Source organism: Cyprinus carpio, chromosome A17 (assembly GCF_018340385.1).
Source record: "Cyprinus carpio isolate SPL01 chromosome A17, ASM1834038v1, whole genome shotgun sequence".
NCBI lineage: Eukaryota > Metazoa > Chordata > Actinopteri > Cypriniformes > Cyprinidae > Cyprinus > Cyprinus carpio.
In genome coordinates this window covers 7,116,938-7,142,433 of record NC_056588.1, presented here as the reverse complement: position 1 = coordinate 7,142,433, position 25,496 = coordinate 7,116,938, and the positions used below count along the sequence as shown (strand labels likewise).

Genomic DNA, 25,496 nt, shown 5'->3' with positions numbered 1-25,496 from the left:
CATGCAGCTGTTGCACAGCAGTGTTTGTGGTGAAGTTCAGCACCAAGGACAGCAGATTCTCTCAAGCCTTTCTTGTTGTTATAAGTAAGTGCACCCACAAGTAAAACATGAAGTAAAAAAAAATATATATATATTTTATTTTTTATTGAATCTATTTACTATCATACAATGGATCGCCCTTGAGGAAAATATTTTACTTGGTCCCAAAGTGCATTATTATTGAGAAAAAAAGTATTATTATTTTAGGAGATTTAGTTGCACACTATCATACAGGATATTATATTGTTGAAGGGATAAATAGGAGAAAATTACTTAATTTTTGGTCAGATTAGATTCATAGATGTATAAAAACCATTTAAAGCTAAAATGCTGAATGGTCACAGGGTAAAAAGTTATTTTGGTGAGGTTCTTCGAAAAAGGATGCAGGTATAACAACAGATGTAAAACTTTTTGAAATTAGAGTATTTTTTAAATGAAAAATTATGAAATAACTAAACAAAAAAAAAAAGATTTTATCGTTTCTTAGATACTCTTGACAATGCTACAAAGTCTTCGTCTAATACTAAGGACATTTAACGATTTTTTTAATATTGAAAACTGGCCAAAAATGACCATAAACACATTAACCCGCATAAAACGCATACAATGACAACTATACTTTTCAGTTTTATCTCATTTCCTGGTGAGAGAGGATAATCTTGAAGAAACGGCGCGCTTCTGAGGGGACGTCAAGTCAGCGCAGGTCTACAAATATAAATAAACACAACCATCTCGTAGACATTTCGAGTACCTTTTCCACATATAAATGTTTCTATCGCTTCAAAAAGAAACTCGGTTGGTTTTAGCCAAGTTTTCTCTCAGATTTTACTAACGTACACCTTTAAATGGCGCGAGCCTCGCAGTAAAAGGAAGGCGGGGTCGTGCGTCGCGTGTGTGAAAATCTCAAGTCTCTGAGCGCGCGGCTCCCTGTAACTGCAAGCGAGCACAGACCGAGGCAAAAGCACGCGGGTAAAACATCCTCACAGGACTGCGAAAAAAACGTTATTTAACGGCGTGGACCAAACATATAGAGCCTGTTGGGAATGTAATGTGGATTATTACGCTTTGGGATATTTTTACGAAAACTGAGGTTAGTCTGTTTCTTTTTTGGTACGGAATGAATGAAAGCTCACCGGGATGTTAAAGTTCATCGCTTACTTCGAGTATTTACATTTAGCTGGCTTGTTTTTACATTGTAAGTCACGGCTGTTGTTGAATTTTACTTTTATTTCTGTGAATGAGGCGTGTTCCACTGAATCGAAATAAATGGCATTCGCGTTGTTTTGCGGAGACGCGCGATAAAAATACTAAAAAACATCATCATTCAGGCCCACAATAAACTAAAAGACACGTTGTCTAACTTTGAAAATACGTTTAAAAGTATTTATTCTTAAAGGATAGATGGTCGTCTTCTATAAAGAGCACAGTGTGGAAAGCAGTGGAATTTCTGTTAAGAGTTCATCGGTTTTCGAGACAAAATCTGAGACAAAAATAAGTGTGTAACGTTAGCTATTCCGTTTTTTTTCGTCCGCTGCCTGAAATATCACAGGATATTTCGTTTATCTTCAACAAAACAAACAACACAACACACTCCTCTATTATAAAACAAAAACAAAAAAAGCACGCCCTTTACTCCGTAAACACGTAACAAACAATTTCGCGCTTTGTTCGCAGGAGACCTGTGTTATTAATCTGTAAAAGTAGCTGTGAATAATGAATAAGAGTTCTCAGGTGTCTGTGGAGCCCATGATCAGCTGCCACTCAAGATAAACAACACGCATGCCCACTGCGGGTCCATCCTCGTGAATGCACCTAAATAGCCTACACAGGAACGCATATCCATGTTACTTTTTCTTTTTAGAGCATGTATAAAAAAGGTATTATACACTGACTATGAATTTATTTGGCTAAAATGTATTTTTAGGATGCACACATGTGGTGTACTTAGCCTAATACATTTTACTATTATGATCAGTTAGTTTTGCACTTTATTCTGGGATTTATTTGACAAAATGTGCAGGGAAATTTAAGTCATTTTTAAAGTCATTTAAAAAAAATATAAATAGTTTAAGGTTGGCTATTAACACGTTGCAGTGATTTAAACATTTACGAACCCTTAAATTATTCGATATAGCCTACATATCTGTCTTGATGTCACAATAATCGAAATGTTAGAAATCTTTTAACTGATTTTTGGCACGTTTGCGCGCACAACCTGCACAATCAGCTTTTTTTTTTTTTTTTTTTTTGTCTCGCTTTGAAGTGCTCAAGTGAGTACAGTAAACTATTATAATATCTAAATTCGTTCTCATCAATTTGTAGTGGCTCATTTAGATCATCTGGAATTTAATAGACTTTGGTAATCCACTATAACACACACTCACGCCCTCACACACTCATTTTAAAGGTAGGCTAATCAGGCTTGGGTTTTTATTTTATTTTATTAAATTTCATGTTTTCGTCAAAATAATAATTGGGCTACACCCTCTATATTTGTGTCTTAACATTTTTGCCGAAATTTGAACACATCCACCCAGGCAGTATGTCCTGAAATTATCGGGGTAGATAATATTTCCTGAGCGCGGCCTTGTCACACACACTTTCATCAACGATTTTTTTACACAGCTGACAGAAATGAAAATGAACACGTATATCAGAATTAAAATAATATATCATATATTTATCCGAGCGTGTTTAATTTTTCCATGACGCTGAAGTATAATTTCACCCTGTAGTGTTTTGTGACCTCTTTTGTGTCAATTAGTAATGCAGTGTCCTCTCTCCAAAATGTAAATAATTTTTTTTCGGTGTGTTTATACATGTGCACATTTATTTATGAGACTGACGTGCCTTATTTTGAGGGATTGAACTATGCACTAATTATTTGGATCAAATGTGATTTTTCATTGTATTAGAGCACATTTTGTGTGTATAGTTCACCATTTTAAACGGGCGAAACGAAGCGAAATGCTGTTTTAAAAACGAAATTGGTGGACAAAAACCTTTCCAATTTAATCATCCATATTAACGATTTTTTCCCCCTAAAAATATAACTGGCAATAATAATAATGTACATCTATTTAAAATGTATTAAATAGCATTAAATGTTAGCTAATATTAAAATAAAAGGACGTTTAAATTTATATTGTTTCGTTTCCCTGTATTTTTTGTTCTCACGGGTGCTGGTTATAATCTCCATTTACATATCAATCCAAGACAGTTAAATGATATTAATGTAACTGAGGTATATTTCCACAGAAATAAACGAATTGGAATAATTCAGACTGATAATTCTAAAACGGAAAATACACACATATATGCCTGTATAGTGTATTATGTTAAATGAACGTTATGTAAAATATGAAATATATGTTTTCGTTTACCGAATATAAGAAGTGTTTTTCAAGCAACATAAATAAATTTCCTACTTTTGTAACACACATCGTTCTTCCGCGGTTTGGTTTATATTTATTTATTTTAATTCTTTTAGATTGCCTTTTTGTCTGTGTCGCATAGAAGAATATTTCTTATTGGCGTTGTGCAATGCTCCGTTCCAAAACACACATGTGCTCTGCCTTTCTAATACACCGCAGTGTGACGTGATCTTCATCAGAGCCCTATATAATGCACACACTCCACACCTTTACCACAGTGAAATTTGGTCATAAATCATTACTAATCCTATGGTTCTGATTATGATGAGTATTATAATGAATCATTCCACAAGGATGGTGTTTTCTGGCAAGGTGAAATAATGCGTTAAAAACGGCTGCCTCTCCAGCTTTAATCTGCTCATAATTTGCTGTTCCTCTGCAGTGGGTTGTTTAGGGGGTTGCTGGTGGTACCCGTGCCCACTCTGGGTCACGGGGGGAGGTTTTGTGAGGCCAAGTAGGAGCCTCACGCCTCCCATTCTCCGGCTGGCAGCCCAGGAGGAGAGCACCGGATGCTGATGTCATCCATTTTGGCCCAGCTCTACCTCGCCCACACCTCCACTCCACCATGTGGATACTCGACGGCAACCATGTCACGTACAGAGCCGAGCTCGCTGAAATAGCATGCGCCTCCTCCCAAAGCCTCCATGATATCATCGGGGTGCACTGGAGGACATTTTGTCGCAGCTCTTCTGGTGTAATGGCAGAGCATAATTGAGGCACCTGTGGTAAAACCCATCTTTGTGTGTCTGATGAATGGTTGGGCCTGCTGTCATTATCATGCCCCCCCTTCCTCCACTGCACCTCCTCCTCCTACTTGCCAACTTAAGCGGGATCCAAATGCAGGGGTTTTATTTTGTTGTGTCGTGTGCCATTCCCAGTGGGGTGTGTCAGTCACATATCAATGAGGACTATGATGTGCTCAGTTTAGCCTTTTCACCTCTCACCTCCTCTTCACAAGCGTTCGCTTGACAAAAAAAGAAAAAGAGAAAGCACATGCATATTTCGAGGTGTGGGCGCGTGCCAACGTGGAGTATCTGTTACAAAGATGCAGTCTCATGCCCCTTTTTTTTTCCCCTCTTCAGCTGTAGCAGGCAGAGCTTTGACGGCATGCACTGTGTTTCGGCTCGGCTGAATTGTGTGGGCTGGTAACACTATTGTCCTGCTGTACCTGCTGCCTACGCCTCTGGCAAGGACACTGGCAATATTAGATGTCTATTAGGTTACACCTCGCATCTTGCCATGTAATTGGAGCCTATTCATTTATGCACGTAGGGGACACATGTTAAGAGGAGCCAGAGCTGCGTTTTGCCTTCACAAAATCTGTGCTGGTTCAAGGCCAAATGGCAGCTCAGCATGGGAAGCTACTCTCTCTCTCTCTCTCTCTCAAAAAAAAAAATTATTACATAAGCATTTCCATTGCATTTTTACTGCATCTTATGCAGTACCAACATTCCTTTTTAAATAAAATATAATAAATAATAATGCACAATTTTAGGTTTTAATATTATCTTCATGCAACACTTTTTTTTTTTTTATGTTTCAAAATGAAGGATCACACCTAAATTAAATATTTTTAAACCAAAATATTAAAGGTGTTTAGACCTAGTGTTTAGATGACTTCGGTGCTGGAAATGTGGAGTATTTGTCATGGGAATGTGTCGGCATGCATATTATTGTTTTAATGCATTGTGCATCCTGCAGAAAGCCTTTTAATTTTCCACATCATCAGATAAACATGGACTCACTGCTACTGAATGATAGTTGGGGCTGCCATGTGAATAATGCTGGTAATTCACACACTAGATGACCGATAACACACAATAATCTTTTGGGTAAAAATGCCTCAAAATAGAAACTTTTAATTAGGTTTTATCAGGAGTTGTATGAGAGACATATTTAAGTACAGGTTTTCATGATTGTAATTGTGAAAGTGTACTGAATTGTTTTGTTAAATTATATATTTTTATGCTTTTGTGTTTTATGCATAAAAAAATAAATAAATCACACACTAGATAGACTGAGACATCCGTGGATTCGTTTGTAATTTGATGCTTTTCTATTTTGACAGCTATTGTGCGCTAGACAAGGCAGAGTAACCCTTTGGACTACATTACCCACAAGGCATCATGCAGTCTGTGCTGGTTTCCCTAAATACAGAAAGAGTCCGACCTGGAGGACCTGGAGGACCTGTCTGGACGATTGAGGTCTGAGAAGATACCAGAAGAAAACAACACCTCAGCAGGCACACAGCTCCTCATCTGCCTGTCTTCTCAAGTCGATTCATTCCAGGAAACGTGGAAGAAATACTTTTATTGTCGCCTGACAGAGATTGGATTGTTGTGCAATGTCACTGGCCTTATGACTGTTACTTAAGACTGTTCTCCTTCTAACTCCCTCTCCTCTTTTAGGATATTTTTTGTTTGTCGCTGCGTTGACGATCTCACCTCTTCTCTGGTATCTCTGGGCATATACTGTGGGATGTACTTTGGATATACTGACCTTTGAACCAAAGCAAATTCAATGATTTCCTTCTGTTCAGGATAATAACCCCAAATCTTCAGCACTTTTACAATGAATTTCTTCAGATTCATAGTCCAGTTGCAGCTGCTGATCAGTACTCTGCTTGGGCCCTGCTTGGGCCTGGAGTTTACAGGGTCGCAAGGCCAATGGGCACGCTATCTCCGCTGGGACGCCAGCGCCAGAAGTGACCTCAGCTTCCAGTTCAAAACAGACGTGTCCACTGCCTTAATCCTGTACTTTGACGATGGTGGCTTTTGTGACTTCCTACAACTCATGGTAGTTGAAGGGAAGCTCCAGTTGCAGTTCAGCATTGATTGTGCCGAGACCACAGTTGTATCAGACAAGCAAGTCAATGACAGCAGCTGGCATTCTGCCACCCTGAGCAGGTACAACCTGAGAACTGTGCTGGTTCTGGATGGAGTGAGCAAATCGGGCGAGGTGCAGCCACAGAGGCAGTACATGAAGATCGATAGTGACCTCTTCCTGGGCGGAGTTCCTCAAGATATTCATATTTCTGTGCTCACTCTCCCAACAGTGAAGGATCTTCCGGCGTTTAAGGGAATTATCAGGGAAATTAAGTACAATAACAAGGAACCTATTCTAGTAAGCAGCCAGAGGGTTCGCATGGACATAGAGGGGATCTGCATGGAGAACCCATGCGAGAACGGAGGAACGTGCTCCATTGTGGATGGGGATCCACTTTGTGATTGTTCTAAGACGGAATATGTGGGCCGATTCTGCAATGAAGGTAAAACGGTTTATTTGTTACATCTTGATAAAGAGCAAATGCAATATTAACTTTGTAATGTATATACAATGTAAATTATCCCAAACGTTTATTGGCACCCATCTAATTCTACTTGAAACTGTCAGTGTTAACTGGTGAAATGTGAATAATGTTTCTCAAAATCCTTCATGCCACTGAAGTTTGACTCTAAGGTCCAGGTTAATGGCGTCTCAGCTTGTCTACAAAGCTGCCTTTTTGTGCATTGGCAGGCGTTTTGTGCTGGAAATTTCTCATTCAGCTTCATAAGACCCTCCTCTATTCCCCCATCGCTGCTTATGGTCAATTGTTAGTGAATGCACTACTAGCAAAGCCTGCATTTTTACCTCTGTAAAGCGTAAAAGCTGTTTGTCTCTGGCAAGCGTTTGTGTGTGTGTGTGTGTTAATCGTACCAGGCTGAGGAGGTTGGGGGTTAGGACGTTAAGGTGCCTTTTCAGATCCCTTGGTTGTTTTTCTGAAGTGGCCATTTTAGTTTCTCTGGGGATTTGAGGAGGCCATTTCAGAGCTCTGGGTTTTGTTGTTGCACCTCTTCAACAGAGAATGAATCATAGATGAGGATAATTGCCAATTTTAAAAATGTCAATTGTAATTCTTTATAGAGACATTACTGTTTTTCCTAGAAAGAAAATTTTATGACCTTGGATATTGAATGTGCTCATTTATATACAGACCTTCTGGATTGTGCACTTTTATTTAGTAAGTATAATCATAACTATAATCAGGGGTGCACATAATTTTTTTTCATAAGAGAACCCGGAGATTTGGTTTGGTCCTCACACTGCATATAGCGTGACCCATTAAATATAAGTATTTAAAAAAAATGAATAATATTTATAATATTATTGCACTTTATTTATTGTACTTAATGACTATACACAAATCGCAGTAATGCCGGCAGGCAAGATGGCGGCGCCCATAGAGTTCGCGGCAGATTTGTGTATAATCATTTTGTTATACCATAGAAGAAAATCACAACTTTGAGTTCTTTCCCATGAAACATGTTTTAGATCCTGGTAGATGATCCTGATGAATGAAAGGTACCACTTTTTTTAATGTTTCTCTGCTTTTTATTTTGATAATTTTTGCTTTAAATATATCCTCTGAAATGCTTTATTGTAACAAAAACATTATTTTACAAGAAAACAATTACAGAAAGTAATGTGTATATATCCTGTCTTGATTAGGCCTAAACTTTCCCCCCTTTTGACTGGAGTGTTTAAGCTGGGTGATTGATCGGTGATCAGTGCTCGGAGCACTATGAGTTTATACTCTCATTGTAGACACAACCTCTTCTGTGATTCTCTCCTTAATTACACAATTACTAAATGTGATTTAAAATGTTAAAGCCAGGATGCTATCTGTGTACTGTATGTATTTTATACAGAAGTGAATGTGTATGCATGTACAGCCTGTTTCAGAGCACAAGAAAGAGAAAACGAGAGAAAGAGGGATGTGTAGAACACTGGGCACAAGGGTTAGATTTATTGGTTGTAAAGTGAACAGAGTTTTGGGCTTGATTTACAGCCATTGTTCTTCACCATCTTGTTTGGCTGACTGAGTCCTGCAGTCCAATGATATTGGCTAAAGCCAGACGTAAAAGCAGCTTTGATGGCTTTGAATGCTGGGAATCACTTCAGCCAATCATAAAGAATAAATAAAACCTTTTTGGAGGCCATTTGTATAGGTGCACAGGGGCAGCCTGAACTTAAAGGTGCTGTAAAACTTTCTCCATTGGCATCTCTTACAAATCCAATTCGAAACCAGTATTGTGAAATGACACAATGGGTGACATCAGTGTTTGATAACAACATTACAAAAATCCACTGAGCAATCTTAATTCCATCTTAATCTTGTGTTTTCAGGCTTTTGAAACATCTGTACGTGGGTAATAAATATCGGGTTGGGGCCATATGGCAAGCTGGTCTGAAGTGTTAAGCATTAGCCTCATGTACGTTTGACTGAATCCAATTGCCATAGCAGCGACAACAACAATCTGACACTCCTCTCGATGGCCAGATGGCTAAAATGGCCTCAGAACTGTTTTGTGCTACCGTGGCGTATGTGCCTCGCTCTGTGAAAGTCGTGATAGCAATGGCGCTACATCATTTGCAAAAGCGCGTAATCTTTTGGCGGATTAGAATAATAAACATTTGGCAGCCAAACAAACATTCAATCTGTCTTCCCATGCGGATGGTCTCTAAATTGGTATGCTGAGGTTTGTTTAAGCCAGCCACTCTTTACAAATCTCCTCAAGTTTTTTAATGTAAACAAAGCAAATTCAAAAGTGTATTACGAGGATATGTAGAACTTAGAGTTGTTTTTTTAAGAAACTAGGTCATCGTAGAAAGCTGACAGTGAATGTAGACATTCATATTCCAGTCAGAATTTGAGTACAGGTCAACTCAAGAGCTGAACACATCAATCAAGTCACCATGGCTCTCACATCTCGAGTGTAACTCAGCATTCCCCACTCTCCAATCACATCCTAATACCTTCCCCACCAGGTTAATGCATCTCATCAGAGGACTTAATGTCCTGTACCAGTCTTTAACAAGCACGGCAGACAGACACACACTTACACATTGGAACATGTCCCGAAAATGAGTGACCATGAGAGACAACATATTGCATTTTCAGCCAGTACAGATATCAACGCATACAGGACTAAATTAATGTCTAATGTAGCTATAATTGCTCTGCACTAAAAGCATTTCATGGAGGCAGACCCCATCAGGTTTCCCTTAATTTTCTGTATTAGATGCAGTTTGTGTGCACTGGCAACAGATAAATTGGTTCATTCGGCCTGTTGGTGTCTGGTACTAAAAAATCTACATTAAAATCTGCAATTCTTTAGAGTCATATGAAATAATTCATTGTAATTAGATAATCTCAAAGTTAGCTAAATATTAAATTAAAAATATTGTAAAATGTAATAATAGTTATGTCTATGAATATTTAAAAATGTATTTGTGTGTGTATGCATATATATATATATATATATATATATATATATATATATATATATATATATATATATATATATATATATATATAAAGCTAGAATACTTTCTCAATTTAAAGGGTTTCCAAATAACCTATACGTAATTTAGTTTTTTTTGTCAAATAAATAAATTACTTTTTTAAAGCCTAAATGCTACATAATGGCTGTATTTTAAGAGATTTTTGCCATGTTTAACAGTTTAAGTTGAATACAAAATCACCACTCCTAAAAATATCAAAGCTTAAGAATTGCTGACCTCACAAATCGAGTAGTTGTTCATGTTTGGATGATCATGAACCATCCCTAGCCAAAACAGGTTAGAAAAATAGTAGATTAGCTGTTATTCATCACACAGAGCATTGCAATGCCCGTTTATCAGTGTTGGATGCCCTTTGGTTTGGGAGACGACCAGAGTGCATTAATGAAATGAGTCAGCCCAGTGCTTCAGTGCCAAAGTCGGCCAGTGACACCGAGAGAGCGTGTGTGTCTACAGTGAGAGTAAACGCTACTAGGCTCTGAGTATGGAACAGTGCTTTAGACAAACATCAACGTCCCATAAATCCACAACCCTCTCTAAAGGGAGCAGGTTCCGTTGCCTGTTTGGATTTATGACCCAGGCGTGGATGTGACCTCTGGGAGTGCTTGTAAGTCTTGGAAGCTGAACTAAACTTCTTAGATGTTGTGTCATGGTGATTCATACACCACAGATCTGATCCCTCTCATTTCCCAGGGAGAAGAGGGTGTGGATATATGAATGCAAGGGGCATTTTAAGGGTTTCTGTGTACATGCACAGGGTAGATGTCTGCTCTGTGCATGCTGGCAGGTGTGTCAAAGTTTGCATGATAGTTTTCATGCAAAGGTTATATGAGTGGGCTCTAATGGCTGCAATGTTTCTCTCCTTTTTTTTTTTTCTTTTTCTTTTTCTTTTTCCATTGTGTCGTCTTTGCTGCAACACCATCAGAGGCCAACAGCATCCCAGGTGAGTTGATAATATCCTTAAGGCTGTATTGAAGCTGTCTTTTACAGGCAGTGAAAGGGTTATCGGTGTAGAGTACATAAGTATTCATATGTACAGGAACATAAACCAATATTTTCAAATATTACATAATCTCAGAATTACCATAATGAAAAATACTTAAAGTTGTGACAAAGCAGAAGTAGTGATAGATAGATATATATATATATATATATATATATATATATATATATATATATAGATATATATATATATATATATATATATATATAAAAGAAGGAACCATTCACAATAAGATCTATAATATGCATTTGGAAAAATAACATTTGAGTTTAATCACTACATTAGCAGGGCTCCAGACTCATTCTTCCCACTGATCGCTCTTTCGCGATTGTTCTCAGATGGTCGCATGAGCACATGATTTCGACGGTTTATTTTGCGCTACATCATGGGATTTATCAATGCATGCTGATGAACTTTTATCATAGTTTATAGTTATATGGAAACGAAAGTGATTAACATTCAATTTTGTGAACAGAAATTCCTCTTTTTCTGTATAATAAGCCAGGCTTTGAATTTGCAATCTTTTCACGTTTTACGAGAAAAGATCTACACATCTCACTTTTTAATACTAAAAAAAAATATGGATTGATTGTTGTTATTAATTTAAAAGCACAACAATTAAACCGTAAGATACAGTGACAAACTAGCTTACAAAACGATTATTAACAAACACATTAGATGAGGCATGGCGTACACCACATGCTGTATTATATACAGACTAATAAATTACAGAACATTTGAGGGGTCAAATAAATAATAAAAAAAAAAAAACTAAAAGAGAGCCTCCACAGCGTAACGTGAGGTCAACAGCAAAGATGACAAGCTTTTTAAGATGAAAACAAAAAGAAAAGAAAAACTGTTGGTGACAGTGCTTGCATGTTTTTCCCCCACAAGAATACCAACATGTTCACCTTCTCTGGTTTAAGAAGCTGTCTTTTACTTTACTCTAGCTTGAAAACCTTCCATCGTTTCCTGAATATTTGCATAATTTTTGCTGAATGCACCTCCGCGCTCGTGCTGATGTGGCGAGTATAAACCAGGCTCTACACTCTAAGTGCTGTGTAGCGCGGTTTCGTTATGCTTTGTTTCGTTTGCTGTTTGATGTTTCTCAAAAACAGAGACTGACTGGATGCGCCGTTAACAAAATCGCCTGTGCATTAGTTTTAAATATAATTATATTAAAATTTTGCAGTTGCATCAGTGCGATCTCTAAAAAAAAATATTTGTCGCACCAGCAGGAAAAATGGTCGCGACTAATTGGTCGCAGTCTGGAGCCCTGATTAATCATTAAAATCAACATACTTTGTCACAATTATATTAAATGACAAATAAAATGCACCACACTGTAAAAAAATATTTTTCAAAGTTGTAGACAAAACAAAGATTATTGTAGTATGTTTTACAAGGAAATACCATTTCAGCCTTCCTACTTTAAAATTTCACATTTAATTAAATGTTACTTGATATTTATTTGTAATTGTCAAATTTAGCAGTTTCTAAGTAAAAAAAAAAATAAAATCTACACCAATTTTTGACTATATTTGGCTATAGGTGACTTCCGAATATATTTACAAAATATCTTAGTTTACTCTACAACCAAAAATTTAAGCTGTTACGTTAGATAAAAAAAATAAAATAACCAATAATTTCCATAGAAATGCAAAAGCAGTCACTTTACCACATAATTACCACTTTGTCAACTTATAAAAACTTAAATTAATAGGTTCATAAACCTTTTCTTCTACAAAGATGTGATTTCATTGAATGTTTTGAAACATACCTAAAGATGTTCTCCTCTTTTTGTCACTTTCTCTATTTCTCAAAGGATTTGCACACATGATGGCTGATCAAGGTATGCCACACCCCTTCCCTTGTATTCATTCTGTTGCGATTGAATATTGCATGCCTGAATTGCTGTGCACTGACTGGGCTAAACTGTAACTCTGAACCTTGAATGCATAGATGTGAACTGTGCTTTGATTGTTTCTTCATATCTCTCCATGCTTACCTACTGTGGATACTCTTTATCTCTCTCTCCTTTCTCAAGCCAAGGGCAAAGGTACAGAACCATTTTCTTCCTCAAGTTCTTCTCTCTTATGTTTGCAATCTTGTTTTTTAGCTATTTTTGCTAATGGCTGCTTACTATGAATGACTGGATCAAGAGTATAATTAAATGAGATTTAATTGAAGACAAACACAAAGGTATTTTGACTGCAGCCTAAATGGTCTGAACTGTGGTGTCTGCCTCCCTGGTGGTCTTATACCCAGTAGATATTTGTCTCAGCTGCTAAAATGCTTAAACGGCACAGTATGACTGAGTCTCATGAGGGTTTTTCTAGCTTGAGACCATGAATGATGCTTTATTTGCCATGCAGTGTTTGTTGTAGTTTGCATCTTGCATGTGTAGTTTTGAGAGATGTTGTGGTTGTGTTCAGTCAGGTGCCACAATGACTTCCTCTTCATGTTTTTTTGAAAGAAAGTAAGAAAGAAAGGACTGTGATATTTCAGTCTGTCAGTACATGTGTGCCGCTCATGTCATTTCATAGCTGGCTTCTCTAGTGAGGCTTGTAGATGGGCCAGATTTAGCCTTGACTTGCTGCTGGGCTGAGCATCCCTGTGGAACGCTGTTGTACCACATGTCATCCTGCCGTCTCACCCGATCCAATATTTCAGCATGTCTCTGAGTGGCCAAATAACTTCATTCTTCAATAGACAAGGCCTGGAATTGGCTTGATTCTTTGCAGGACCACTGTGCATCCACCAATGTACAATCACACACAGTACAGATGAATTTTTCAGTTTTCAGGGTGACTGACAGATGTTTCTGTTTTCTTGGAGAGTCTCCCTCTCCCCCCACAGTAGAGATTTTAGTGCAGACCTGAGTACTTAGCTTCAGATTTGTTTTGTTGGTGCAGCATTCTGTGTGTGAAAACTTGTGAGTATGCTTGTTTTTTAGGTATTGATCAGTTGGTAATGTGCGACTTATGAAAACATAATAAATGCAGACTTTTCAACTTTAAAATTTAAATTTTAAACATTTTGGGCATATGCACATCTAATTTATTTGTCAACTGACAAAATGATCAAAATTCCCTTCCCTAGTACTGTTCTGGTGGACTTCTGGCAATCCATTCTAATAGACCTTAATCAGGTTAGATGCCATCTTGAATTTTACACAGATTAAAATTAAATTAAATTTATGCATTTAGCAGACGCTTTTATCCAAAGCGACTTACAGTGCATTCAGGCTATCAATTTTTACCTATCATGTGTTCCCGGGGAATCGAACCCCCAACCTTGCGCTTCGTAACGCAATGCTCTACCACTTGAGCTACAGGAGCACTGATATACACAGATGAAAACAAGACTGTGAGGAACTGGAAGGTTTTTTTTATTTTTTTTTTGTGCAAGGTGTGTCGTCAGCTGAACAATCGCCATCCAAGATTTAATCTTGAAAATTTTGTAGGTCTAGATGTCAATTTGGTAGCTAAAGGGACCTCCGGTCTAACTTGTTTACTAATCTAGTGTTTTTTTTTTTTTAAACAATAAATGTGAATCGAGATTTGGGGGTTCGCTTAGAAGGAATACAGAATTGATCAATCAAACCAGGTGTGAAAACATGCAAAGTCATTGGCATAGAACAGTATAAAGCTTTCTGTTGCATGAATGCTGATATGAACTTAAATAAATCCAGGCATATGCTGCAATTCCACTTTGCCAGCCTAGTTTCTTCCTCAACCCAATTTAAGTGCTAAGTCAGAGCCCAGTCAGTGAGAATCTGGCAGACCGACAATATAGTATAGCCAGTCAGATTCATTTGCACGTATTTACCTGCGTTGCATCAAAAGCGGTTGTATTGTAGCTTTGTCTTCAACACTGTCTGTCTCTCCTGCTACCGCCCTGCGTTAAATCCCTCTGTTAGATGGAGGGACATTATTACAAATCAGCCTGGCTGTATGCCCAAGTAAAACGACAAGGGCTTCCATTTAGGAGCCTATTTGCATCTCTGTCGTGCTGAACGATACTACAAAATATTTCTTTATCTGCATTCGTTTCCATCGCCACATCACTTCCTTTTACCTGTCATCGCAGCTCAAGTTTGTACAGCACATAAATCTTGAAATGTTCCCCTAATTTTTAAACCTTTCCTCAGAAACCTCTTGCAGTTATACCTTAGGAAGGTTTCTAATTGTAGTGCTTTGCTATATTTGAGTGTTTCTGCAGTACTATAAATGGAGAAAGTGAGAGGCAGCAGCTGTTTTTTGGTAGCCCAGGGCTTGTCACTCATGTCTGTGTATCTCAGGCCTTTCGGACGCCATTCCTCGGCACCCAGTCTGAAGTCAGTCATATCAGTCAGCACCCTGTTATCCTCTCTGGCACAGGCATATGTCAGCAAACAACAGAAAGTCAGAAGACAAAGATGAAGAAGGATCTCTGGGGACTTCCTGTCTCTCATTGTTTTTGATTCTGTCCTCTTTCCTTATATCTGTTTGTTTATCTGTGATGCAACTTCCTTTTTATATCCCCAGAGGAAACTTTTGGTGCTTAGAGGTTGTGCTTTCATAACTTAGGAGACATAATGGAGTTCTCATTTGTTTTTCTTTGAAGTATCAGCTTTGTCTAAGATTATTTCTAAATAGACACAAATAAGACAATTGTTACAGAACACTATAGAACTATAAAATTAATATGGATGGCAAGCTTAGATAATTTGGTCTAAAAAGAGTTTGCTGAGAAATATTTGAGGTGGTATTAAAACTAGGGATGTCCCAATCAGGTGTTTTGTGCCCCTGATCCGATCTAAGTCACTGAGTATCTGCCGATACAGAGTCTCGATCCGATACTTGTATATTCGTATTGGAATGTATGTTTGGTGCACACTTAAAGTACGACAAGGTACATTATTAAGTAATATCATTAAATTCGAATAAATCAATAAAATCCTACTGCATGTCACTGGCATGACAGCTGACATAAAATAACTATCAGGCTTAGGAGAGCTGATACCGATCCTTGAGATCGGCTCGGGACATCCCTAATTGAAACTGTGACGTTTGATTGCAGACTTTGGTATCTTGGATTTGACCACAGTTTGTGACATTTGTCATCTTTTCTGAATCTGAATTGCATGAGATTATTATAGAGTTCATTTATGTCTCACTGAAGTAAGCAAAATGTATGAATTCTGCATAGCATAGAATATCGAATGAAGTATTTCATGAGTTCATATTAAGTTTCTGATATTGTTGAGAACTTGTGTAACTCCAGAGGAGATAGATGTGAGATTACTAGGATCTTCAAAAAAGCTCCTTTTGCTCGGAGGTTGGTTTTTTTTTTCATAGCCTTAGACATAAGATATAAGAGTTCTCATTTATGGCTCATTGAGCTATCAGTATGGTTGGGTACCGTTCACTTTTTAACCGGCTTTTTTACCAATGGTACATTTTTTTTTTTGGTACTTCACTCTGTGTAATTACACAAACATTTATTTCAGTGAAAAAATAGGTCCAAATGTCTCAATTTCAACATTTTGGCATTAAACATTTATTTTAAATCAAATGAAAATTAAATCCTTTTGTTTTTTGGCAAACAAACTGAGGTTTACTGTTGAAATTAATACATGGAAGAAAATTGTGTGAATATTCCTTTAAAAAATGTTTTAATAAGCTAATAATGGTATTATTTTTGTGATAAGTGATTAATCTGGTTGTAATATTTGTATCATTTAATTGTTTTATTTAAATTTGATTAGAAAATGTAATATTTAAAGTAATACAAGAGTAATATATTTCTGGTTCATGTTAAACTGTACTTTTATTTTGACAGGTTGCCATGAAGTTTCTGTGTGTATACTAGTGGTGGGAATCGCAGGGTACCTCACGATACAATATAAATCATGATACATTGCTCATGATACGATAATATCACGATATAGCAATTCTGCATAATCGATATATTGCTAGACAATTCTATAATGATACATACACGATATCTGTCTAATATGAAATCAGAATGCCTGTGAAAAGGTTGTGCAAGTTTTCTCTCTATTCAAGTCCAAACTGTTAGAAAACAGCACAAAAGTTCTGTAAATCAAATACATTTCAAAATTTGCCTGGGGTGCTTTCTCAACCTTTCCTCTCCTCTCATCATAAAAACGGAGCCCCGCACACATGACATGCAGAGGGTAAAAAAGCCGTTCGCATTGCATTTTTTGTGCACTCAAGTTTATTTCAAATGTAGATGTGCGGCAAGCGCACACTGTACACTTCTGATGAGGTTTTGTTTTGTCGTCCATGCCATAGGTGCAGATTTATGTTTCTGCCGATCGGTGCCCTCTCCCCACACTGCATAACACACACTTGTAATATCTGAGAGAGAGGGAGAGCACAAAACTGTTTTTGACACAAAACTGGGTGTGCCGGCGGCGCTCTTTCTCACTCATATGAGGGAAATCCACCTGCGATCCCAGCAGAAAGACTAGGCTACTCATGGACTGAATAAGCGCTCTGCAATAATAACGTGATCGGTGCCTATGGTCACACCGATAGCTGTTCCGGGGCAGTTTTTTAGTATCATAAACGTATATATAGCAGTAGAGCTAATTCAGTGGCTGGAATTTTTTTTTTTTATCCTTCAGTTCCTCGTGCTTCCCCATCTTCATAGAGAACACAGTTCATGGTTGCTCAGAGCGCTTTGGAAATAAGGTGGAATGGCACGGCCGTGATTTCCATGCATTATTTAGATGCTGGGAGCAAGGGAAGCCTATATAGAGCGCCTTATTGTAGTAATATATTGTAGTAAATAGTAGTATTGAGAAGTTGTGGCCTAGTGGTTAGAGAGTTTGACTCCTAACCCTAAGGTTTTGGTTCGAGTCTCGGGCCGGCAATACCACGACTGAGGTGCCTTTGAGCAAGGCACCAAACCCCCAACTGCTCCCCGGGCGCCGCAGCATAAATGGCTGCCCACTGCCCCGGGTGTGTGTGTTCACTGCTGTGTGTGTGTGCACTTTGGATGGGTTAAATGCAGAATACGAATTCAGAGTATGGGTCACCGTACTTGGCTGTATGTCACATCACTTTCACTTTTTTTATTGTATTGTAGTAAACTATCAATACTTGGCGCCAGATATCGATTCTATTATCGCATGAAGGACAATGATATATCGCCATATCGATATATTGTCCCTGTAGTACTGACGCTATTTGGTTGGTACCCTTAAAAGTATCGAGTTCGGTACCCAACCCTAGCTATCAGCTTTGTTTCAGACATTTCTCCTAAAATTGTTTTGGACTAATAGAAATGGATAGAGTTTTGAGACAGTTGTAAGGTCTTTATTTCTGGAGTAAAATTTGAGAAACCGTTGACTGTACACTGAAAAAATGGTGTAGTATTTACTTTGAAACAACTTTCTCTCAGAATTTACTATAGTAAATAAAGGGGGAAAAAAGACAAGTAACATTGAGTTAAATATGAAACTTAAATAGACTGAAATAGTACTTGTAATTGTAAAATGGGCTATAATAATCTGTTTTAATTACAATTTAGAAAACTTTTTTTTTTTTTATTACAGTGTAGCAGAAGCCTCTGTTCTCCATTGAGCAACCATTGAGATCAGGTCTGATTTTACTTGTGCATACCTATATCATTGATTTGTCTGAGCTGCAGCTGTAGAGGTTTTTATTAGCTTTTCTGATAACACAGTAAATGAGATTCTAATGGATTTTTTATTTTTTTTTGGTCATAATAACTCTGACACAATGCAGTCTCTCTCACCTGTTCCTCTTTATCATATTAAATAATTTGCAAAAAAATAATTATTTCAGGGAAATTAAATCAGTACAAGTCTGCAAATATGGTCTAATTCACAAAGTGGTTAGATTGGTTACTGTGGCTCTGGTGTAGACCACCCAGAGATTTCGTGAGGCATCCCGCAAGTGTGCGAGTCTTTGATTGATATTAGTTGGTACAGGAGGCAGTAAATGAGTTGACCTTTTCGGACTGCAATGGAGAGTCTGAGCTTTGTTACAGGACAGAGGGGAGTAGAAACACTGTAGCTCACGCTATGCTGATGAACTCACATGCAAGGTAATGAATTGCAGTGCCATTATGCAAATACTATGCTAATTATCTGATCAGATTTGATTCCATTAAGGATGTACCCAGCTTCCTTACCTTGAGAAGGCAGGCTCTGCTCTCCTCTCCTCTCCTCTCCTCTCCTCTCCTCTCCTCTCCTCTCCTCTCCTCTCCTCTATTCTCCTCTCCTCTATTCTCCTCTCCTCTCCTCTCCTCTCCTCTCCTCTCCTCTCCTCTCCTCTCCTCTCCTCTCCTCTGTCACTCTGTCTCTGTCACTCACTGAACAAACCTGTCCAGAATTCCCCTTCCATTCATCTACATTTTACACTCTTGTTAATTGCACAAATGATATGAGCCAAAATAAGTCTACTTTCAAAATAGACCCTGATTACTTTCTTAAAGCGTTAGTTCACCCAAAAATGAAAATTATGTCATTAATGACTCATGCCAGTCTGATGTTACTTGCAGAGTTGTGTTTTGTATTTCATGTTGTCCATAATTTGTATAGTTTATTTTTTTTTATTTTTTTTATGTCATGCACTGAGGACTCCTCGGGCCTCATCAGTGCTAGAAGAGCTCTTAGGAAAGCCTGATTGAGCCACCTTGCTGGCTGTCTGCGGATCAGAGAGTGATGGCCTCTCTTGTGTAATCAGGACCAGCCACACAGGGCGTCCTTTAACAAAATAGCCTCATCACCTCCCCCTCCGTGATCTCCCCCCTCTCCATACACTGTAACCGAGACAACAGAACTCCTCACCGTCCCCCTCCCCACGACACTCTATTTCCAAATCCCAAAGGCTCTTTTCAGCGTAACACCGAAAAGAACATCAATCACACCCGATACGCACACATGTACACACAAACAAAAAAATGAAGCCTTATTCTTCCACACCTCGGTCCACCCATCTGAATGCAGTTATGCCCATAACTGCCTCCAATTTTCCTGAGTCACACCTAACATATTAAGTTACTGTACACAACGATTTCCTATCTGGTCCCCAGAGGGAACAAGTGCCATTTCATTATGGCTAAATGTGATTATTGTCCTCTCGTTCAGCTGGCTTGTGGCAGTCTTTTGTCCCTGACAAAGCAAGAGAACAAGGCTACCACTCTGATTTTGATGGACTAGTCTGGATGTTGCCCGGTGAACAAAAGACTGTTAATTATTTGTTGAAATAGGCATTCATGACAATGAAATGAACAAAAAGAAAGAAATCAGATACATGGAAAACTGTGGCTAAAATGGGTAAAAACTACTCTCACAAACTGGTTAGCAGAATAGTTTTGTACATGCTTCTTGTAAAAGCAAGGGCTATATATACATATACACTCGCCTAAAGGATTATTAGGAACACCATACTAATACTGTGTTTGACCCCCTTTCGCCTTCAGAACTGCCTTAATTCTACGTGGCTTTGATTCCACAAGGTGCTGAAAGCATTATTTAGAAATGTTGGACCATATTGATAGGATAGCATCTTTCAGTTGATGGAGATTTGTGGGATGCACATCCAGGGCACAAAGCTCCCGTTCCACCACATCCCAAAGATCCTCTATTGGGTTCAGATCTGGTGACTGTGGGGGCCATTTTAGTACAGTGAACTCATTGTCATCTTCAAGAAACCAATTTGAAATGATTCGAGCTTTGTGACATGGTGCATTATCCTGCTGGAAGTAGCCATCAGAGGATGGGTACATGGTGGTCATAAAGGGATGGACATGAAACAATGCTCAGGTAGGCCGTGGCATTTAAACGATGCCCAATTGGCACTTAGGGGCCTAAAGTGTGCCAAGAAAACATCCCCCACACCATTACACCACCACCACCAGCCTGCACAGTGGTAACAAGGCATGATGGATCCATGTTCTCATTCTGTTTACTCTACCATCTGAATGTCTCAACAGAAATCGAGACTCATCAGACCAGGCAACATTTTTCCAGTCTTCAACAGTCCAATTTTGGTGAGCTTGTGCAAATTGTAGCCTCTTTTTCCTGTTTGTAGTGGAGATGAGTGGTACCCGGTGGGGTCTTCTGCTGTTGTAGCCCATCCGCCTCAAGGTTGTGCGTGTTGTGGCTTCACAAATGCTTTGCTGCATTCCTCGGTTGTAACGAGTGGTTATTTCAGTCAAAGTTGCTCTTCTAACAGCTTGAATCAGTCGGCCCACTCTCCTCTGACCTCTAGCATCAACAAGGCATTTTCGCCCACAGGACTGCCGCATACTGGATGTTTTTCCATTTTCACACCATTCTTTGTAAACCCTAGAAATGGTTGTGCGTGAAAATCCCAGTAACTGAGCAGATTGTGAAATACTCAGACCGGCCCGTCTGGCACCAACAACCATGTCACGCTCAAAATTGCTTAAATCACCTTTCTTTCCCATTCTGACATTCAGTTTGGAGTTCAGGAGATTGACCTAAACCAATAAAACACACATAAAACAATTGAACCAAATAACATGTGATTGGTTGATTAGATAATTGCATTAATGAGACATTGAACAGGTGTTCCTAATAATCCTTTAGGTGAGTGTATGTGTGTGTGTGTGTATGTGTGTGTGTATATATATATATATATATATATATATATTATATATATATTATATTTATATATAATATATATTTATTATAATAATATATACATAATTTATGGAGCAAATTATAATAATTTTGTTAAAATAATAACACAAATTTTATCTAATTATTATTACAAATTTTATCATTATAGTAGGGGGCATTTTACTTCAGTTAGTAAAATGTAGCCTATCTGTTCTGGTTAGGGGAGGGTTTGGAGCAAATGGTGGTCTGCACATACAGAATTTGAAAGTATAACACAAGTGAATGGCATCTTTTGGATGGATTACATTTACTTCTGAAGGGAATGCGCCCCGATCTACCTAAATGCATCTATCTTTGCGTGAATCATTCGTGATCCAGTTTCACCAATAGAAGAAGTGAGTTTAAGGTTTTTTTAAAGAATCTTTGCAAATCGCCTTTACTAAAAATGTGCTAGTTAGCAAGTTTCACAATGAATGCGGCTAAGAGGGGCAGGGTCAGCAGAGCTCCTTAACATTTAAAGGAAAATGGTACAAAAAGGCTTGCTTTGAAAAGAGCTGTTTTTGACAGGGTAAAAAAGGTGTGTTTTACACTACCATTGAGAAATTTTAACCAAACTATGTTACAGACTTTTTATAAAGTCCCTAAAGCCCACTTCCTCAAATCTTGCCCTGGAGGTCCAATACGCTGCTGAGTTTAGCTCCAACCCTGATCAAAGTCACCTGCCTGTGATTTTCTAATGTTCCCAAAGACATTGATTGGCATTGATTAGCATGCTCAGGTGTGTTTGATTAGGGTTAGAGCTTAACTCTGCAGGAAAGTGGATCTCGAGGTCCAGATTTGAGGATCCCTGGCCTAAAGAATCATCAACTTGTGGAAAATGGGCATCCAATGACCCCTTTAAGATATTACCTCTCATTTTTTTTGAGACATCTCAATCACTTGGTTTCATCTTTTTGAAAATGTTCTGCTTTAAACAGTAATATTTATTTTATTTTTATTTATTTTTTTAACATTCTGAGTGAATAGCATCGGTCTGTTATTTGTCATTTGGAAATGTCATGTTTCAGTAATGGAAATTGATTCAGAAATGACACAACTTGTCTTTATGACACTGACAAAAATAAGACTGGGCCAGACCTAATGGAGTTCTGTAGTTTCTATAGAGCAAAACAATGGAGAGATATAACAGTATTTACTTTACACATAAGCTTATGCATGTTTTCAGGATGCTTCTGTCTTCAAAAATGTTATATGAAATTAAAGGCATACTTTTTGATGATCAAATATTTTCTTTACGTTGTGCTGGCTGTAATTCAAAAAGGCTTAAATAGGCCAGAGACATTTTTATACATGTATTTTTGGTGACTCCTCCATTGCAAGTGTCAAGACAATATTTTTCCTTAATTATCCATGATAAAGCATGTTTTTTTGTGGTAATGAGTTTATATGCAAGTCACTGAGTGTAGATATTTGGTTCTGGACAGAGGTCATACAGTGCCAAGCTGTAATTGTATTGTTTAAAGTGGGCAGAGCTGAACATCTGGTGTCCAGCAATGCACCTATTGATCCTCATTACTTTGTGTACTTGGAGACAGGAAAGGGCTTTCATTCCCACAATCACTTTTAATTGTGACAAGCACGAAATGAGCATATTTAGCACTACTAGCCATCATTGATTGAGAGTTATTTGAGTTATTTGCGCAGCCTTGCAAGTAGTCTTGTGTAAATGCTGAAAATAGTAAGTAATAAAGTAAATAGTAATAATTTGCTGAAATGTACCTACCCTTAGGCCATCGAAGATGTAGATACGTTTGTTTTGTTCATTGGATCAGATTTTTAGAAATTCAGCATTTCATCACTTGCTCACCAAAAAACATCACAATAATCCACCAGTAATTCACACAACTCCAGTCCATCAGTTAATGTCTTGTAAAATGAAAAACTTTGTAAGAAATAAATAAGTCATTATTAGGGTTGGGTACAGAAAACCTATGTAACCGGGATGAACCGAACCGAATCAGAACGCAGATTTCAGTGCCTCATTTCGGTGCCTCTTAAATGCCTGAGCGATCGATTGAAATATTTGTCCTGGTTCTCCGAAATGTATGCAAGAAGCATGGACGTTTTTAGCGGGGCTATAGCATTTAGCTCCATAAACTGCACACAAATTTGCGATCACCTCAGAGTCACTCCCCTTATAATTCATATGAAAACAGCGGCAGACCGGTCTCCTCGCCGTCTTTCAGTGTGCTCTTCAATCCGCAGACCGCGGCGGAGCAGCGCGAGTGGACTCAAACAGAAACAGAGGACACAAGGTGTGTGTATCGATAGATTGTCAGAATATCTGTAACTGTGCAGTTCTTTGTCATAAATACAGTTTTCAAAAAGTTACGAGGGAGCAATCGGTTTCCCATCTACTGTAAAGTTTTTGCTGCGTTCACTGCTCATCACACCACAGCTGTTTCCTCCAGTGAAAATCTAGCCCTTAACACATATGAACGCATACTTTAATTATACTTATTTAAATATACTTAATTTAATTATACTTACTTTATACATACTGTACACTACTGTGCAAAAGTCTTAGGCACGTTCACCCCAAAGAATGATGTTCGGCCAGTTATTTATATCTTTTGCCGTAGTGTGTCTGTTTGCAGTAGAGACATTTAGTTTGTCTCAGTTTCATCTGTTTCTTCATGTAATCACAGACCGATTCGATGATGGTGAGATCAGATTGTCGTCAGACTGCTTGTGCATTTAAAAATCTCACTAGATTATTATTAAAATTAATGGCAAAATGAATGTTTGGAAATGTAAACTGATATTTTCTACTGACATACTTCAGCAAAAGATATATATATAACTGGCTTAAAACCCTTTTTGGGGGGTGAAAATACTAATGTGCCTAAGACTTTTGCACAGTACTGTACTTTACAAATGACATTGTTGCTACTTTATAAAGAAAGACCATACAGTCATTCACAGAACTGATTAAAGACAGTGACAGACAGCACTCATTTTAACTAAATATCAAAGTGATTGACAGAGAAACAGTAGAAACATTATGTGTGGTTTTGTATTAAATAATGATCCAGATCGTGAAATACATTTATTAGCCTTAGAGTAAGGAAAGCACAACTTGGGAAATGAGAGCATCCAAGGAGCATGTGAATGCTATGGATTTATTTTCAATATTTTTAATGTTCTTTAATCTTATCCATAGTTTTTTGTGGCTCTTTTGTTTTTTATTTTTATTATTGTTAAGTATTGGTTCAGGCACCGTTTAGGCACCGGTACCATTTTAAAAGTATTGATATGGCACCGGTATCGTAAAAAACCCAATCGATACCCAACCCTAGTCATCATGGTGTTTAAACTTTGTTTAAACTGTCATTTGGAGTAAGTCAGCTGTTTGGAGTCTGATTCTGACAACACCCGTTCACTGGAGAGGATTCATTGGTGAGCAAGTGATGTAATCCTAAATTACTCCAAATCTGTTGTCGTGAAGAAACAAACATCTTAAATGGCCTTAAGTATGAGTAAATTTTCATTTTTTTTGGACAAACTATTTCTTAATTAAATTTCTAGGAATTGTTTCTAGTAGTTTTGTTTGGTAAGTTTGGTTAGAACAGATAAAATTAAAAAAAGACTAAAGACTAAAAATTAGCTCTTTTCCAAAACATAGTGATCTGCATGTGAAGGAATTAGTTAAGCAAAGTGCTGCCTCAAGGCTGTACCTAATTTTGGCCAAATTTGAAGACATCATTGAAGGTTTTGGAACAGATTCATCATATTAATTGAGATAGTTGGTACGTTTCCAGTGTTTTTAAAGTTATGGTTCAATTAAGTTTGAATCTGTTAGTTAGGGTGACCAAACGTGCCATTTTCACCTGGATATTTTAGGCAATATAGAAATCACGGTACTTTGATGTCATACACAGATCGGTATATGCTCAGTGCTGCTTCAAGTCGAACACTAATATGTACAAGTATTTGCATCGCTTTGACTGTTCTCTGTAGATCCCACCTTCTCACGCACCACGATTGG

At 37.9% G+C, this 25,496-nt stretch overlaps 1 protein-coding gene across 29 annotated transcripts in view; it reads left to right on the top strand.

Annotated features, from left to right (window-relative positions):
* The first annotated feature begins 929 nt into the window (after nt 1–929).
* The window catches only part of LOC109048981 (neurexin-3a), a 262,198-nt gene continuing 237,631 nt past the window's right edge, over nt 930–25,496 (top strand). For 15 of the 29 annotated variants that reach the window (XM_042773793.1, XM_042773792.1, XM_042773808.1 and 12 more), the window contains exons 1-5: nt 932–1,129; nt 5,542–6,741; nt 10,741–10,758; nt 12,644–12,670; nt 12,866–12,877. In XM_042773793.1, coding sequence (XP_042629727.1) covers nt 6,045–6,741; nt 10,741–10,758; nt 12,644–12,670; nt 12,866–12,877 — 754 coding nt within the window. In that variant the 5' untranslated portion in view covers nt 932–1,129; nt 5,542–6,044. Of the gene's footprint in view, nt 1,130–5,541; nt 6,742–10,740; nt 10,759–12,643; nt 12,671–12,865; nt 12,878–25,496 lie in introns of all 29 variants that reach the window. The other 14 variants (XM_042773790.1, XM_042773786.1, XM_042773791.1 and 11 more) reach the window with 6 other exon arrangements.